Genomic DNA, 18,526 nt, shown 5'->3' on the forward strand with positions numbered 1-18,526 from the left:
AAATATGATACCAGTATAATCGTCTTTAATGGTTAACATTGACTTGGTTAGCCTATCAGCCAACGTAGCTCTCATTGGCAGCTTAGCATAATGCAAATCAGATATCAAATAAAGGCTATGGTTAGCTTAATGAGGTAACAGTTACTGTTGTTAGCTACTTAACATTAACAGTCATTAATAGGGCAAATTAGCTTAAAGGTCATGCTCTACTAAAAAGCTTGTTTCACGTAAAGCAGGCATCCATAAGCATGAATTTGGCCTTCACAAGTTGGTTATTTCAAAACTAGCTGCATTAATTTACTATCAAGGACATGTGTTGATTGCTGAATGTGCATCATTGATAGCATAGAAGACACGTGTTCAGTGCAAAGTGCCAACAGGTGCACGTGCCACATTTACTAGTTTAGTCAGTGTCACTGAGAGTTGTTACCTGGTTTGTTTTAAGAAAGTGTTTTAAAAGTAGTGTTGATTTTGTCTGAATGTTTGATTTTATGTTTTTTCAGGATGTTGGTGAAAGTTAAATACCAGGCAGACCAGATACATTTAAAATGGTGGAAACTGATGCCACTCTAGAGGATTTCTTTAACCAAGGTACTGATTTATTCAATTGTTGCATTGTTTAAGTCTATTGTCAGGTTTTTTTTGTAATGTTCTGTTAATTTTTATTTTAGTGTTAATGAAATTTGATATTGAAGCCAAACACCAAGCTGGGCTAAAATGTATGATGAGTTTGGTACAGAAGATTGACAACTATGTGTCTGAAGATGTGGTGAAGGATCCAAATTGTGGTGTATTAAAGCTGAAGCCTGCAGAAGATGATGGTGAGTTGTATTATGGAATGTAGTTAAAACTTGGTACAAGTTTTGTGAATATATCAACAGCGGTTGCAACACATTGTTTTGATGGAATGCCACTCTGTGGGGTTTGTGGATGTTGATTATGTCCGTCTTTGAGCCTATTTAGTGTTTAAAAATCTCAGTCATCAAAGACTACATGACATACAGCCGTCACAGGTACTGGACATGACTATATTACTGATTTATTCTGTCCTCTGCTTTGTAGTAGATGCATTATGTGATTCAGATGACACCACTGCCTTGTCTCCAAATAAGCCCAAGGGAGATGATGGGGTAGAGCAAGTAAGTGGCATTTTTTCCCTAGTTAAATATTGGTAAAATCTTTATGCTGCCCATTAACACAAAGGTAACCTAAACTGAAACCCACACTGAGGTATTTTTTTTTTCTTCAAAAAAATTCCACACATCAGATCTGTGCAAAATGATCTTTTTATTCTAGATTTCGGTCATAGACCCTCTTCAGGAATCCTGAAAAAGGCCTATGACCAAAAGCTATATAAAAAGATAATTTTGCACAGATGCGAGTGTGTGGATTTGTCATGCTGTGCTTGACTTTTGACTTTAAATCCCAGTATCTCAACCACCAGATGAACAGTATTTTTTGTTTCTTTTAAATGATTGAACTTGAAATGAAACCATTTCATAAGTATTTCTGCATACAAATTGTAATGAATCTGTTTAAGATCAAATACATTGTTTACAGTGCACTGAATTTCACATTGATCTCCATTTCTCAAGGTCACCGAGAACTGTCGGTACAGGGAAAAAACAAAAAACAAAAAAACAATCGGATTCACTTAGCTCGAGATGCTGCAGCCACGAAGCTACTGCGCTACACTCTAGGGGCATGTTCCTGAGCCCCAATGTTCATGACCCCAGAGTGTAGCGCTGTAGCTGCACAGTCGCTTTAGCTGCTGGCTGTAGCAACTCGAGCTATGTAAAACCGATTGTTTTCGTTTTACATACTCGGTGATCCAAGAAATGGAGATCTATTTGGAAAATCGCTGGATTTCCCCTTAATGCTGTAACTCACCCTACTTTATACTGTTTTATAGGAACATTTCTATGATCCAGCCAGCGGATCAGGGTACCTGGCCTGACGCATTAAAACAATTCAGAGGAAAGCCTCAGGAACCACAAAGTCCAGCACACAATGAACATAATGGAGGACCAGCTTCTGAAGATGTGCCCGAGCCAGTCCTGAATGAAGAACAGCTGAGAGAGGCGGTATCTCTAATGAAGCATTCTTCTGATGAAGAAGTTGTGCGGCTGAAGGTGAACGTTTGATTATCGTCAGAAAAAATGGTCCATGACCCTCAATCACCTCATATGCTTGCAACATTCTCTCGATTTGTGGATGTAATGGATCAGATTGAGCAAGACTGTTACTGTTTGGTGAGATTTCAGCGAAGCTTTTTGAGAGGTGGTCAACTATGTTCAAAGAGAAGACTATTAAACAGAGTAAAGGTCTTTCTTCCTCCAGCATCGAACTGCAAAAAAGGATCCAGGTAGCAGAATCACCACATGGGCTGTGTCCCGGTAGAACACTCAGGTTAAAGTATGGTGAGACTGGGTGTTTCAGGGACATTTTCTGGCTTTTAGAAAACATTTGGAAAGGTTACATGAGTATAGCGTTAATAATGTTCATGTTTTGGAAAATAACTGTAGTGAACACACAAGTAATGATTTGGCGGTAGATTTTGATACAGTGGTTCCTGTTATGCATTCTGCTGTACATGAGATACAGGTTGAGGAAACTATTCAGTTTTTTGAGTGATAAGCAAAGTGTTGAGGAAATGAATCATACTTTAAGTCATCTTAAATCTCTTCTAGGCCCCATCCATTGGATCATGCCTTAGGTATGAGCTACACCAGGCGCGTAACTGAAGCGATCTGTTCGCGACGCGTAAAATTCATTTTTTTCAAACGTACGCGCCGCTATCACATCTGGTGTAGCTACCTCCATTGATTATAGTGCCAGCTAATTGTTGCAGCAGACGCTATGCGAACGTAAAGCTTCAGTTACGCGCCTGGTGTAGCTTCACTGTTAGAATGTGTGGACTTAAACATGTCTGTGATGCTAGAATGTTTCAGTACAGACTGTAGAGTGAGTAAAATTGGTATGTAAGCTAATGTATCACTAACAACAACTTGATATTATGTTCTAGTGGCTTTGTTCCATTTGATGCCAAATGTGTTGTACTGTACATGCATTTACAAAAGGAAATATATTGTATATTGATACATTAACATAATATTTTGTAATAAATATTTTTTCAATAATTTGTCTATGTCCTTCAGATTTTGTAGAACTTGATAAAGGGTAAATAAAGACAAGCAAAATGGTGACTCTAGCAAGAGTAGCTGGGAATAAACTCTGAATAGAGATAAACTAAGATTACCCCATTAAGAGTTAAGATGACTCTGGAAAGAGTTGTTGGCTTATAGAGTAGATTTTTCTTTACTCCCTGTGGAGTTTATCTTGGTGATTTTCCAACTCTCTATAGAGTAAATTTAACTCTGAAAAATGTGCTCTAGGAGAAGAGTCAAATTTACTCTCTGTGGGGTGGGACCAATGGGTCTCTATGACAGAGTCAGAATCGACTCTATTAGAGTCGAAAACAACTCTGTCAATTTTACTGTGTAGCGTAAAAACGTCATCTCCGCCGTTTAACACCAACAATGTTATGTTGTTTTTAATCTTCTTGGTGTCCTGTTTTGGTGTTCAAGATATACTCCATAAAATGTTCCATTTTAAAGGTAGACAGATTTTTACAAATCACAAGAAAGCAGCAACTTGTAGACTCTCTACATGAACAGATCGTAGCAGACAGTATTTCAGCAATTAAAAGTGGCGCTGAGGCTAAAATGTTTTACATGACATCGTTTCAAGTTGTATGGTTGCATTAAATAATATGTTGGGCCAAGTAAACACAACGATGCTAATGAAAAATGTCCGAAAGTGAATTATTCATAGTCATACTTGGGACAAGAGGTCACGCATAAGAAGGCTAAACACATTTATAAAATAACAGGTTTACAAAATGTTTTACCCACATTGTTTATGAAAGGGAATTGTTTTACATCAAGTGAAATTAAATTAAGTAAACATTTCAGCTCCCAAATCGTTTAAGAAAGGATGTTTATTAGTCAAACAATGTGGAGTACATACCCAAACATTTTTGCGTTGGGTTTAGCCAAAGCCTAGCAAACAAGTGGTTAGACAATAAATCCAAGCGCACTTCTCTTGTTCCCTTAAATGGAGAGGGAATTGTCACAGACAGCAGGGCAGTTGATTTTTCTCAATTGTAAACCATTACGCATGTACTAAATATTACCACACAGCCATATTAACGCAGCAACCTATTCTCTCTCTCTCTCTCTCTCTCTCTCTCTCACACACACACAGACACACACACACACACACACACAGAGAGGGGGGGGGGGGGGTGTCATTATATAGTCTAAATAAATAAGTTACTTCAAGCAGAACTTCGAATATTCATAGTTTAGGCTACTCCGAAAATAAATATAAACTATGGTTCAATAATACATATGGTTCATGGAGCATGTATCAGTAGGCTATACAAAGATGTTAAAACCAAACCAAGACTGACATGCGTGGGCAGGTTTTCTGTCTTAAATGTGAAGGCCTACCTTTGATGAGCTGAAATAACAGCCAAAGCAAAGGCAAATATCATAAATATATTTGGGCCTGAAAATAGAAATGCTGACATCACATCAAAAAATAAAAAATAAACCGCGCAAAACAAGGTAACAACTTGACTTATACAGATAGGCGAACATGTTCACGTAGTTGGCCTATTCTAGCTAAAGATTGGCTCAGATAAAATATAAAATAACCTGGAATCATTAGAATTCCGTGCGCATTTCACTGAAATATATCCTGATTGAATGGAAATCCACCGGTGAACCTGTTGGTCTAGCAGCACAAGAAGCCTATCATGGGACCACTGATGAGTACTTTAGTCTCCCTGTCAAACTATTGCAGAGGTCAGCCGGCAGCAGTCTGCGGGGTCATTACGGAGGGATAAAGACGTTCTCCCGCTCGCCCCCGTTCTCCTGATCTTCTCAGCCTCAGCCAAGCATTGCAGTCTGGCGCCGCGGCCTCTTCTCCTCCACAACATTAGGTGTAGTATTACTGTTTGTTGTGGCCTGTGTACACTAATAGGCCGTTGGAAGTCCGAGCTTGTGTAAACCTCGGCCAACATCCACCTTGTCTTGCTGGTGCACTCAAGCGTGGGGATGTGGACACTAATTCGACGTCCTGCAGACAGGACAGGGCCATGGATGTTTGGGGTGTGTGGCACAAGAATGTGTGCATTATCGATAGAAATGAGTAAGTCAATGAGGATGGCACATCAGATCTAAGACTTTCAACAGCAAGCCTAAAGTAGGCTACATCAAGGGCTAAGTAAGCCTCATTCACTGTCATTAATAATTTCGATTGAATTATTTTTGGGAGGCTAACAAATCTTCATAAGCGTCATTTCCCTTTCCCCTGCCATTTTCCATTTTAAGTTGAAATAGTTTGTGCTATCATCATTAAGCTGGATAATAGGCTAGGCTTATTCTAATGCAGATGTAGGCCAACAATCTTACAAGAATGATTTTAAAGTAGTTTGTTACAGAAATAAAACTAACAAACATGAAGTTCACGGTTTGTGAAACCTTCCAATTCCTGTCTCATTCTCAAATAGGCATTTCTTTTTTAGTTAGTCATTCTTCAAATCCAGTTACTGGACTATTAATATTAGACATTCGCACACTTTCAAACAACCTGTTTCGATTTAAACTGGAAATATTCCGATAATACATACATACATATATATATATATATATCGTATAAATATTTGTGCATGCATTCAGAGACAATTCAGAAGCTAGCCTCACCAATAGAAACGGTTTCTAGATTAAAATGTCCTTTACGTCAAGATGTGAATAGATTAAAGCAATTAAAGAAATTCTTAATGTTAGTTTTCCTAATGACAGTGTCTAAGGTATCCTATATTTAAATATGTATTTGAAATATAAGGTATATTAAGGTATCCTATATTTCAAGTTTATCCAACAGATTGCAAAAACTTCGTTGGCTAAATGATGACCACTATAATATTACTGATGTTGAGTTGAGTCTTTGAAGCACAGAAAAGGGAGTGGTCTCGGGCGTGATAAGAGCTTGCTTCACGCCATGCGTTTGACTAGGGGTGGTGAAGGTTCGAGGAAGCACATAGGGAGACGCGCCTGGCAGAGAGCCGCTGGCACGCAACTGAAATTTATCCCACTACATGAGGAAAGACATCAACAAGACATCTCGGTTACGGGGCTGGAATAAATACGATTGGATTTTTTTATTTACTGAAGTGTCTTGAGTTTGCGTAAATCTGATTTGGAGACGTCGCTGGCAGTCCTCAACAAGTGATGCTTCCCTGCCCGGTGACTTCAACGCCGTTCTCGGTGAAGGATATATTAAAGCTGGAACAACAGCAGAACTATGTTTTCAATCAGCAAGCGACCTTGCCGGAACTAGATGTCCCTCCGATGCAGTCTCTCCAGTGTATGCACAACGCGCTCAGCCGAAGTCTGGATTTACTGTACAGCCCGGACAAGCCAAACTTCACCGCCGGTGAACAGCCGAGATGCGGAATGAACTCAGATGATGACATGCTCCGAGGCTGTGGTTCCCCGACGGAGGATGAGGCTGATCTAACTGAAGACTCAGGTGAGCTTTCTAACCTTCCACACTGGTCTTGGGTCTTACAAGAAGGCTAGTATGTTATGCATTCAATGTGCCTGGAGAGCATATATTTATCTGCCTGATATTACCCCAGTCCTAACCTATTCCATTCATTAAAACTGACAATCCATACCAGACATCACAACACTAAAGGCATAAAGCTTCCTCAAGTTGGGTCGTTGAAGTTTGTTTATTTTAGAGGACTATCAACGTGGCGTTATTCAAATGACCCCTCTACAACGCCCCCCTTACAATAAAACTATTAATAATTTACAGATATCATGGCAACACCACGTCAAGTCAAGCCAGGAAATTAAACATGTTTCGTAGCCTACAATTTTGGCGGTTAACCAGGACAGCAAGAATATGCTTTCGGAGTAAATTGTTGCCTATTGTTGCCTCAGTTTGCTTGGTCGGTTTCAAGAAAACAGATATACACACATGAAATGCACGTAATAGGCCTAATTCTCTGTATTTTTCTAAAACGTTTGGACTTTCTTTTTCACAGGCGCATGTGGAAACGACATTTTGAATGGCAAAGTCAGGAGCGAGGACGGCAGGCCGAAACAGAGGCTGCGTCGGAAGCCGCGCGTGCTGTTCTCCCAGGCGCAGGTGTTGGAGCTCGAACGGCGCTTCAACCAGCAGCGCTACCTCTCTGCGCCAGAAAGAGACCACCTGGCTACCCTGTTGAAGCTCACTTCTACCCAAGTAAAAATCTGGTTCCAGAACAGACGGTACAAGTGCAAAAGACAAAGGCAAGACAAAACACTGGAGTTGGCCGGCCACCCGTTACCTCCTAGAAGAGTTGCAGTGCCAGTATTAGTGCGAGATGGAAAGCCCTGTCTTGGCGCTACGCATGCGACACCATACAATGTTACAATGGGCTCATATACGTACAACACTTACTACAGTGGTTACGGCAACAATCCGTACAGTTGCAATTACGCAGGTGTGTCGCCTTTGGTGAATACTGCGCAAAATCCTATTGCTGATCTGAGCCTGGCAATGAGTAATACAGAAGGGCCCATCAGCCAGCAAGGACCCTTTCAAAGCTCTCTCCCGGGTATCAGGGCATGGTGAGAGCTGCGCAACATAAACGCCATATCAATATCATGAAGAACAAATTATTGCAAAGCTCCGCAATGGACATAAATGTTAGGTTTGCAGTGAAACACTGTACCATCCTGACCCGAACCCCGACCTTATGAATAGACTATGCCTATCAATTTTGACTCATAACGTATTATTGTTTTGTTAATTATTACATTTGTATTTCCAGCCATTTAGACTGACATGTACTGGCCTGGCCTTCCTTCACCTGCCCCGTTCGATCATATATGATTTATTTGTAGGCAATTTGTTATTTTAAATAGCCTACATTCCGAACAAACAAAATGTCTACTGATATTGTCAACTAAAATATAAATATTTCTTTTTTCATTTTTCTTTTGATAAACATTTTAAAAAATGTCCGTCTTAATAAACGGTATACTACAAAGCATTATTTTCGTAATAAAATGTGAAAAATGTGGGAAAGGATGTGCGTAATATGTTTTATCAATGTTCTACATTTTGCTAAGAACACATTCATTGTATGGTTACGTTCGTACAGATATTCTGCAGAGTCTAAATATGGTCATTCTATAACAAAACACAGGCGATACAGCCTAGCCTATACATACCTTCCCCGTTTTTTAAATCTTAATGGAAATCAAATGGGGTGTTAATGATTGTTCCATGGACCAAACAAGCTAAACAATGGCTGTGACTGACTCAATCAGATTTAGATAAGATGCCAGATCCTGTCTCATCCTGGACCGCTGAGTAGGGTAAATAAAGCAGCAGACAGCGCGTCTCTGCTCTGCAGCGTGTCTTTCAGTCGAACAAGAGCCCTCAGCTCATCTCCCCCAGTTTAGGGGTAGGCCAGATAGACAACCTACTTCTACAACACAGAAGTACAACTGGCTGACTAAGTAAACTAAGTATTATCATTATTATAAACGATAATACCATTAGGATTTAACAGCGTCTGTATGATTATTATTATTGTGATTATTATTAATGTATAACTTTTTTTTTTATTAATACAGTATTATAGTCTATAACTATAATAGTCTTTGTTTTGCTTACTTTATTGATCCTATATTTACAGAGTTTTCATTTAAGAAAGGCCTCCAAATATCTGAAATACATCAAATATAACAGAATGCATTAAGATCCATCACACAAGTTAGTTGTTCAGGAAGAAATACTAGGTCCTACTACATTATATTTTATTTTTTACGCACTACATCTCTGAGTGACATTACACACTTTACATACAACAAAACACCACAGAGTGACACAATGTTAAATAAACCCTCCCTGCATGTGAAATTAACAGCATCTCACTTGACCACTGCAGTAGACGGCAGAAACTATTATGAATATTCATTGAATGTGTTTAATGACCATTATAGTCCATTAAGCTACTGACCAAAAGAGATGATTATCAAGCATTCCTGTCATTTGATGGAGGTGATATGTCTGCAAACTCTACTCTTGACATAGCGAAAGCCCTATAAGATAAGGGACAAGAAAGATGGGCAGGGTCGCAAAGATAACTGAAGGAATATTAGGCTCATAGCAATGTTTTAGGAGGGAGATAAAGCAAGGCTCTCTAACTGGGAGCTGCACTTAGCTGCAGACAGTGTGGAGTCCTGGGCCACTTGAGCAGATCAGATAAGCAGAGTGAGTGTCGGAAGCTCGGCTTCTTGCGGCAACACTCGACGTGTGCCACAAGGCGACACCGGAGGAAGAGATGATATCAGCCAGGCACTTACCTATCAGAGATGAGCCAAGCTTAAGGAAGCTGCTTAATCAGTCAGTGTGTGTGTGTGTGTGGCTGTGAATGGTGAGGTGTGTGGTTAAAAAGTTATTTCCAATCTTGGTGTGTGTGTGTGTGTGTGTGTGTGTGTGTTCATGAAAGTGTATGCATATATGTAAATGTGTATTCTTAATAGTTACATATGCCAAATAGTGAATTAAAATGTTGAATATAAAACACTGCAGTTCAGAATTTAAAAACGTTGGTTTATGCTAAATATACCAGTCCAAGACATAAGAATCTGTTTATGCTAAATATACTAGTCCAAGACATAAGTATCTGTTTATGCTAAATATACAAGTCCAAGACATAAGTATCTTTCGAGATGATCTATTTATCAAATCTGCAATTTGATTAACAACAAACAACACAGAGTGAACACAAGAATTGTACACCGCAAATAGATTGATCCCCAAGGGGAAATTCAAAGGTCTCAGTAGCATACAGACATCACACACAACATGCACTTACAGCAGAAATGGTAAAAATAAGTATAAACATATAACAAAACTCCACTGTACAATAGAGACAGTAGAAGATAAGAAAAACTAACAAAACTAAATACTAAATATACTATATAAATTAAATTAAAAAATCCACAGTGTGCTTGAGGGTGATCAAGCATGAGACGCTTGCAGTGACAGGGCCGGGACTGGCCTGTAGTTCTGTGTGCATGGTGAGGTGCTCAAGAGAGAGAGTGTCATGGTGAAGGTGCAAAAAGTAGTCCAACAGTGCAACAGTGCAAGAATAAGGTCTAGAGACCAGCATAAATAATATGGACAAATAGGAGAGTAAAGTATAATGTAGACAAGGTAATAGAAAAAAAACTGTCAGTGCAAGAACAAATATAGTTTTCTTTTCAATTGTATGAAATATGAGTTACAAAGTCCTCTTTTGAACGGACAGAAAAAACACCTACAGCAATTTAGCCATGATTACAGCTTCTTCCGTGCTACCTACTCACATGCTCTCCTCAAAGAGGTCCCTGTCACAGCTGAAATGTGTGAGTCAATAGCCTCAGGTATAAGCGAAAACCGTGATCACCCCCCTCAATTGCAATATAGTTATCCCTGCAGATTCCAAAATGTTTGATGATGTGTCTCTGCAGTTAGTTGAAGTTTCACTAAACATACAAGTAAAAAAAATGAAAGTAGGAAGATTAAGAATGATGAGGAAGGATACTTCTGTTAGGACACAAATATTTTTTGTGGATATTTATTCATCCTTATTGTTTGTCAATGTTAACAATGTTGTCTAGATAGTGATTTGATGAATGAAAGTTATCTGAACAAGAGTCCAAACCTGTCTGCCAAGACTTGTGAGGGTTGAGATTTTAAAAGAGCAGAACTACTGGCATGATGTCAACAGCAGTGTCTTATGCAAAGATAATACGTTTTTCAACGCTGTGGCAAAAACTGCAACTGCCTTGCTTGCTATGTCTGTTTAAAGCAGGCTGTTAAGCACTGTTGTCTGTACTTGCATTAGTTGGAGATTGGTTTAGGACATCTCTATGTGAAATAAAGCAAAACCTTCCCCCAACAAAGCTTACATCTACACATCCGTCCTCACTTATAGCACATCACTCAACTGTCGGCCATCTTATAAACAACCTCTTGTCTCCTGGCAACAACAATCTTGAACTCGGTTGAGTAAAAGGAAAACTTGTAGCCTTTTTTAACGACTTCAATTACAATGATGTATTGTCTGCACTATTTTATTTACCCAGCATTCTTGTGTTTATGGTATTTTACGAGTTGTGTAAGATTGCGGTCTTACAAACTGTTAGCAGGAAAGTGGCTTTGCCAGAGTTTTAAATCATACGCCACCAGTTTAAACCAGTCTACTGACTGTGTATTTAAAAATGGACATAGGTTAGAGGGTAGAGTGGGTACTCTAGTAAGTACTCTCACAGTAAGTTGTTCTTTTTTCAGTAGGAAGGAAAAACATTTATCAGCTGGATTAGGAGTGATGTAGATCAACTCTGATTATGAATATGACATTTGGTTACAACAACAAAAAAATCATAAAAATCCTAATTTTTGATGTAAAGTTGGTAGCAGGTGAGAATGCAATTAAACTCAGAGGATAGGGTTTTAAAAAGTCCAAACAAAGCAGCAGTTAGGTGTATTTCAGTGATGTATGAGATTTAGAAGTTGCTTTCAGACTCTCCGCCTTCTGTGTTTGATCGCAATCACGCATCAGGAAAAAATGTTGCGTTTTGTATCCACTAAGACTACTAAGAATAAAGAAATGCATGGAACACACCATGGGCTATTTATCCAAGGTTTAAGCCAGTTTGAAAGGCGATGTTTGTACTGTCAGTCACCCTGTCAACCTCCAGTCTGAGAGTGCAGCAACATTTCTGCCCTAACCAGTTTGATTGAACACCAAACTGTCAAACACTCACTTACCTGCACAGGGCAGCTTGCCTGAAGCATGCTGCGTGCTATCAGATCAGACCCGAAGGCCTAGAAGAGAGGAGAGGATTTAAACAAAGGGAGACCAAAACAAATGATCAATGTCAATTGAGACAAAAAAGAGGCCTGACAGATACAATACTCATATTCCAAGCAGGACTGTACCCAAAAGTGCATAAAGCATACTGTATAACATGCTGTTTTAGCTATGTGAGTATCACATGAATGGATAGGACAAAATTAAAAAAGCTCCCCATCCAGCCAGTGAGGTCCAGTCACTAATATGCAAATGAAATTATTGTCCACTGGCCCCCTCTGCTGGTTAACAACATTAACTTCAACCCAGTTCTGTGGAGATTAAAACATACCAAACAACCAATCAAATAGAATTGTCAAATGAGGGCATGCAGTCAGATGTAGGTTAAACACATTGAAATAATTAAAAACATGACAAAACTATAAGTATTTTACAGCAACCTAACTGGTGGTTACGGTGCCTCTAATATTGACAAATATCTCTGCTGCTGAGTGGATCAGTACAGAGCCCATCAAACATCTTCAGAAATCACACTGTCCATGTGAGCAGCTCTCAAGGAGAGAAAGAAAACTGGAGAGTGGCTCTCCATATCACCAGAGCTCACCTGTTCAAACCTCACCTGGCAGGTGTGTGTGAGGCATCTTGAGCCAACATAAACTATGCCCCATCACAACCGAAGGCGTCTCTCTCTGAGCTCACAAAGGTCGGGCAGGCGTCAGCAGAAGCTTGTTTGATCTCTCATCAATTCAAACCCCAATCTGAAATAATATTTTTGCTCCTGCCTAACAACTGCAGTTACCACAATACTGCTGATGTGTAAAAGCAACTTCCTTCGACACCACAACTCACACTGTTGTGACTGTTTGCAGAGCTTACTTTACAGTTGCTAAGTGGAATGGGTGTCTTTGTAAATGAAAGGTCTGTGTGATGACGCACAGTCCTTGTACAATAAGATCTTTCCCTTTTTTTCTTTCTTTTTTTACTGGACTACTTCACTAGGACACATTAATACAGCAGCAGCACACAAAATATAGACTTGTTTAAGTAATTACATGAGTTTTCTGTTAAATAAACATAATTCACTACAGAGCACATCAAGCCAAGGTGACAAGGGGCTCTATTTTGATGATCAAAAACGCAACGCAAAGCTTATTCTTGTCTCGAGGCAAAGCTTATTTCAATCTTACACTCAAATTTTTCGCCATGCACTTCACTTTTATTAAGCCTTGTGCCCAGGGGTTTGGCAGAAGGTGTGGTCTGGCGCATGATCCAAAAATCGGTATCTTACAACCTCTAAAAAACATTACGCCACTGACCAAGAAAAACCTGGTCTATAGCAAAACGCTCATCTAAAGCACAGCTGAAGAAGCACCGTCACGAGATGTAAGCAGCCCTTAGCAAGCAGTCCCAAACAACTTCGGGCTATGTTTTCGATGGTAACCACTTCTCAGTCAATAGTGAAAGTAATTAACTATGTGGAACTGTTTTGTCGTTGACTATGAGACCACAGTCAAGTTAGTTTCACTTTGCCATTGAGTTCAAATAATAGTGCCAATGTGTGTAGGCTAGACTCTGCTAGGTTTTAGTAAAGCATGGTTTAGTGGATAGCAGATTCCTTCAAATGCGCCGCTGACTATTAAAATACTGATGTGCTGTTTGAAGTTGCGCTGTTTGCTGTTAAAGGGAATGACAGATGTAATTTTCATTGGTTTAAACTTAAAGGATGTTAAGGCCAAACATAAAAACATAAGAACCACCCTTTTGCGCCAAGCGCCACCCCGAATGTGGACTGGACACACCCCTAAATGTATTTAAGCTATTCGCCACTGACCATGCATTTTAGATCACCAAGATAGAGCCCAATATGTGCAAGAAAATGCTAATGTCACAGACAGTGATAATGGTAATAGTGACCATGTTCACCACTAGAGGGAGCCTCAATACTGGTACTCTGCCATCATCCAGCCCAGTCGGAAAGGGGGAAGGGGTTCTTTCTTTTGGAGTACGGATTTACAACTGTAGCTTAAACATGTAAAAATGGACATTTCCTGCCACAGTTCAATATAAAAAAAGTAAAACAACACTAATTTAAAAAAATGTAAAGTCTACTTCAAGCGTCCTCTCAGTTCATTTGTATTTCTCAACCTGAAGGAGTGTTGAAGACCATGTAGGAAGGAGAATGCAGGGAGAACACGAAAGACAAACAAGTCAACCAGATAAACCCATCCTAGAAAAACAAATGACACTGGCGTGGGCCATGTACAGGGTGAGACATATGACTTCCTGGGTCACGGGGTCATACCCTAACTAGCCCACATCTGGTGGTGGCACCTCCAAAGTCTGGGGTGTCAGAGTTACTGCGTTAGGTTAGGGCGCAGGGCATGAGGTAACCAGAGACAGAAGAGCTCGGTCAACTATGAGTGAATGATGTTATTCCATTTGGCGTACTTGTCTCACAGTCCACAACATGGCAAAGGGCAATTTCAATGAATAGAGTTACTATGCTCTTCTAAAATTAAGATAGGAATCAGAAAGAGACGCAAAACAGGAAAAAGACTTGATCAAAGACCTTATGAATGAAGGCACTTTTATGCAGGTACACACACACGCCCACGTGCATGCACACATGCACACACACACACAGGAAGAGAATTCAATGTGAATATCTTTGGAAGAATCTTCAATACAATGTTTACATGACAACAATATAAGTCTTGAATGAAGTAAACCCTCACAAAAATGTTGATGCATACTCACTTCTCAGTTCAATGGCTGTACTTAGGATTACACAAAAATACTGCACTGTATACCTGTTTCACCTGCATGGAGCATCAGGTCCATGAGTCATGCTTTTGAAGATTTCCTGAAGATGAAACCCTCAATCCCATGCTGGGTTTATGCCATCCTATTCTGTTCTATTGTAATACTGGAGATCCTGTATGCCAGTGGTTCTCAAACTTTTTCTGTCATTCCCCACTTTGGAAGCCCCACATGATCCCATCAACTCGGCAAAATGGCAATATAAAAAAAAAATGGTTTCACGTTGCATTTCCTGTCTTGGTCTTGCTATTTTAATTCATATGTCGGTCTGTTTATGACTATGTTTGTGTGTGGCTATTTTGTTTTGAATCTATGATCTATGAAACACGCTATTAAAGATTAAAATAAAATAAAAAATCCTCCTGTTCATCGCGCCCTACCTGACATGTCTCTATTCCCCACCCCACACTTTGAGAACCACTGCTGTATGCAGTGCCACACGACCAATGAACCCCCACAATGTATTACAAATCATTTATAAGGGAAATATATTTTCTGGTTTGTTCAAGCATCAATATGTCTTACCGAAACTTCTTTTCCCAAGAGCACACACTCAGAGAGACAAGCTGGAGAGGCTCTTCTAGCATTTGAAAAAAGCCACGCAATCACACCAAGACAGGCAGACAAACCCGGCAGAAGTCTGTGTGTGTGTGTGTGTGTGTGTGTGTGTGTGTGTGTGTGTGTGAGGGTCAGGGATGCACACAATACCCCCGTTTGTCTTCCTCGCCTCCTTGTTATTCCAAACCGGAATCTCAGCTCTCCTGAGAGACGGCGCTACTCCTCCCCCTCCCAACACTTTCCCCCCGTCCTGTCCTGTCCCGAGTTCTACGAGGTCAACAAGAGACACGGGGGAGCACAGCAAACAAACAGCCGCGGCGGCAACGTGGGTGTCAGCCAAGGAGCCTGCCCCAATGTGCAGAACACATTAGCCCCATGGTGAGGGGCCACCCACCCGCCCTGCCTGCCTGACCCGACCTGAGAGGGCTACAAGCCTGCAACAGGCAGACACATGGCCCCTCTGCCTAGCCCTGACACCCAGGCCCTTGTCAGTGCATAATACAGATATCCAGTTGCACAATAAATCTCCCCGTTTCACGAGCTGAGGATAAGGGCCAATGCAGGGAGGGGAAGAAGAGCAAAGCTGCTCACTTGCGGTGTCATTTACAACACATTGTGCCAAAGGCACTAATACAATGTGTGTCAATGGCATTTACACTGAAAACTGCATATAAAAATTAGCTACAAATTTAAATAATTTAAAGCATAAAAAATAGAATAAAAACTTGCATCTATAGGAAAAGACATACTAACTTGTAAATCTGGGGTCTAATGAAGTTTTTTTTTGTCCCTGGTCCCCACACTGGAAAGGTTTACTGAAATATTTACACAGTCCATTAGTAGGGATGCATTCTTTCAGGGAGAATTATGAATCAATAATTTTTTTCTTTATTATTTGCCCCATATTATTTCCATTCATCTATCTTTTTAGAATGATTTCTAAATAATGGCCTATAGGTAACGAGACTACAGGTAATTGCAGATCAGGAGACATGATCTATGAACAACCTCTGTTTTTATCATTATGAGGGCTTGGTAGTGCTTCTACAGCGCGAAACTGACGTAATCAGTTCAACTCACTTAACTCTCAGCCAATAAGAGTTGGGCAGGGTAGGCGGCAACACCACCTGTATAAATTGTGTGAAGAAAGTCAAGAGGAAGACAGACTTACCAGTAATTTTCGTTTGGGATGTTCTGAGTTATTTCCTTTGAATTGGCCTTTAGAGTGCATCTCCTTTAGCCCTGATTTGGAATCTATCCGAGGGAAATGGCGGGGTCGGAGAAGCAGCTTACATCGTTTTTCATTGAAGATATCCTCTCAATTAAAGAAGAGAAACGACGAACCTCAAGTTGCGGTTACATACGAGATGACAGTTCTGAATGGAGAACAGAGCAAACTACTGAAAAACCTCTGTCACTGGAAATGAGAACAGAGGAATCAGCACATGACACAACAGGTAATATGCCAAGACCATATACTGAATAGGTTATGCGCTATTGTATATTGGAACTGTAGACGCACAGTATAGCCGAACCTGTTAAATTAGCTCCATTTCCATCAAAACAATGTTTGTCCTAGTGGAGTAGGCTACTTCATCATTTTAACATTCGGCACCTTGTATTCTTGTAGAATCTATCGAGTCATCTGACTCGAGCCCTGCACCATCAGACGGCACCAAACACAAGCGTTCGCGGGCTGCGTTCACACACCTGCAAGTCTTGGAGTTGGAGAAGAAGTTCAATCACCAGAAATACTTATCTGCGCCAGAGAGAGCTCACCTTGCCAGCAGTCTGAGACTAACGGAGACGCAAGTCAAAATATGGTTCCAAAACCGTAGATACAAAACCAAACGGAGGCAACTAGCTTCGGAATATGGGAAAGACTGTTACCAAAAGCCGGAGGGACTTCCCTTTTCTGTCACGGAAGAGGATTTGCGTCGAGCGTCACTTTTGGCAACTATCTACAAATCCTATCCACACCAACCGTACAGGCCGTATGGCTATGATTTGAATGGATTTGTTATAAACGGTGTGTGGAGGGGAGCCGTATGGTGATCAAGACTTAATAACGGACAATTTGAGTGTTTTCATGGTATTTCTTGCCTGTATGTTATAAACAATAAAACCATATTTTTCAGTATCTTGAATTGGAACCTCTAGTCATTCAAAGCTAGAGAATTAAGGTAAACTGCCTTAAACATAAACCCTGTTTTTTATTTACTTTTGAGCGATTAGTCACAGCTGTAGATCAGTCAAAATATGTTGTAGCAGGTGTGAAGAGACCCTGAGCATGATAGGCACAGTCGTGTTTTGGATTAAAACTAGATGATATGTTTCAGGGGACCACAATTTAATGACAATTTACATGAATTCATTTTTGTTGCAGACAAAAATGTGCTGCTTGCATGGAGCATTAATTTTTTTCTCACAAATGTATCCCATTGTGTAAAACCCAGTGATGTTTTCAGCTATATAGAACTTTTCAAAACATCCCACACAAGCATGATAGATATGCACCCTTAAAATCTGATAATGATGAAGACGCACTAGCAGACAGAGTGCTACCACTGAAATGTGGGGGTTATTAAAAGACAAGTTGCACACCTTGATAAACAGATTAGAGACAAAAGTGCCCTCATGGTCCATTGCAAGATGATTCAGTGTTAAGATGTCTGTAAGCTGACTTCACTGGGAGGACATGGTTCTTAGTCTTCAAACAACATTAAGTTTGTGAGAAACATAACCAGTGTTCCCTCGTGTTGTAGGACAGAGAAGAAATTTTGATTGCGATATGTTTGGACACTGCCTGGCCCTGGAGGAAGTACCTTTAAAGGAGGAGTACTCTGCCACATTAGGTGGCTGTTCACAACAACAGGTTATGCTAGTTGCTAGTCTCTGTAATACATCATTAGTATATTCTATTTACAATGACAGCATCAGTTAAAGCTCTTAATAGGCCTCCCTCTAAAGACAACCGTACGTACCATTTAATCCTACAAACATGTTTTATCCCACATTTGTTTCCCTCAGAATTGCCATGAGATATCACATGGCAATTCTTCACCCACCACATATTTTAAATATCTTTACCCATCACACACTGTCATAAATCCTGATCAATCAATACAAAGGAAACACCTGAGATTTCTCAGATTTCCCTGAAACAGATAGGCTACTGCTTAAAAGTATCTTTCAAACACATCTTGTTCATAC

At 40.1% G+C, this 18,526-nt stretch overlaps 2 protein-coding genes and 1 long non-coding RNA gene across 3 annotated transcripts; all 3 read left to right on the forward strand.

Moving 5' to 3' along the window:
* Positions 1-682: 682 nt before the first annotated feature.
* On the forward strand, positions 683-3,493 carry LOC143105790 (uncharacterized). The gene is made up of 3 exons (XR_012983545.1): positions 683-821; positions 1,063-1,139; positions 1,913-3,493. It is a non-coding gene; the product is annotated as an uncharacterized LOC143105790 (long non-coding RNA).
* A 2,799-nt stretch (positions 3,494-6,292) lies between these two features.
* nkx2.7 (NK2 transcription factor related 7) lies at positions 6,293-8,014 on the forward strand. Its single transcript, XM_076270230.1, has 2 exons — positions 6,293-6,600; positions 7,124-8,014. The coding sequence occupies exons 1-2, from the start codon at positions 6,300-6,302 to the stop codon at positions 7,693-7,695; spliced, it is 873 nt and encodes a 290-aa protein (XP_076126345.1). The 5' UTR covers positions 6,293-6,299; the 3' UTR covers positions 7,696-8,014.
* Positions 8,015-16,485: 8,471 nt separating this feature from the next.
* Positions 16,486-17,453, forward strand: nkx3-1 (NK3 homeobox 1). The gene is made up of 2 exons (XM_076271248.1): positions 16,486-16,770; positions 16,944-17,453. Exons 1-2 carry the CDS (start codon positions 16,581-16,583, stop codon positions 17,366-17,368), a joined length of 615 nt encoding a protein of 204 aa, XP_076127363.1. The 5' UTR covers positions 16,486-16,580; the 3' UTR covers positions 17,369-17,453.
* The last annotated feature ends 1,073 nt before the right edge of the window (positions 17,454-18,526 follow it).

Source organism: Alosa pseudoharengus, unplaced genomic scaffold (assembly GCF_046254945.1).
Source record: "Alosa pseudoharengus isolate Yale_2024_CS ecotype anadromous, Long Island Sound unplaced genomic scaffold, YU_APseudo_1.1 YU_APseudo_1.1_scf_6, whole genome shotgun sequence".
Classification (NCBI taxonomy): domain Eukaryota; kingdom Metazoa; phylum Chordata; class Actinopteri; order Clupeiformes; family Clupeidae; genus Alosa; species Alosa pseudoharengus.

Bases quoted from the DNA above. Each gene is read 5' to 3' on its own strand.
- nkx2.7 (XM_076270230.1), top strand. From the start codon at position 6,300: ATGCTTCCCTGCCCGGTGACTTCAACGCCGTTCTCGGTGAAGGATATA. The intron at 6,601-7,123 runs GTGAGCTTTCTA...TCTTTTTCACAG, and splicing joins TGATCTAACTGAAGACTCAG to GCGCATGTGGAAACGACATT.
- nkx3-1 (XM_076271248.1), top strand. From the start codon at position 16,581: ATGGCGGGGTCGGAGAAGCAGCTTACATCGTTTTTCATTGAAGATATC. The intron at 16,771-16,943 runs GTAATATGCCAA...GTATTCTTGTAG, and splicing joins ATCAGCACATGACACAACAG to AATCTATCGAGTCATCTGAC.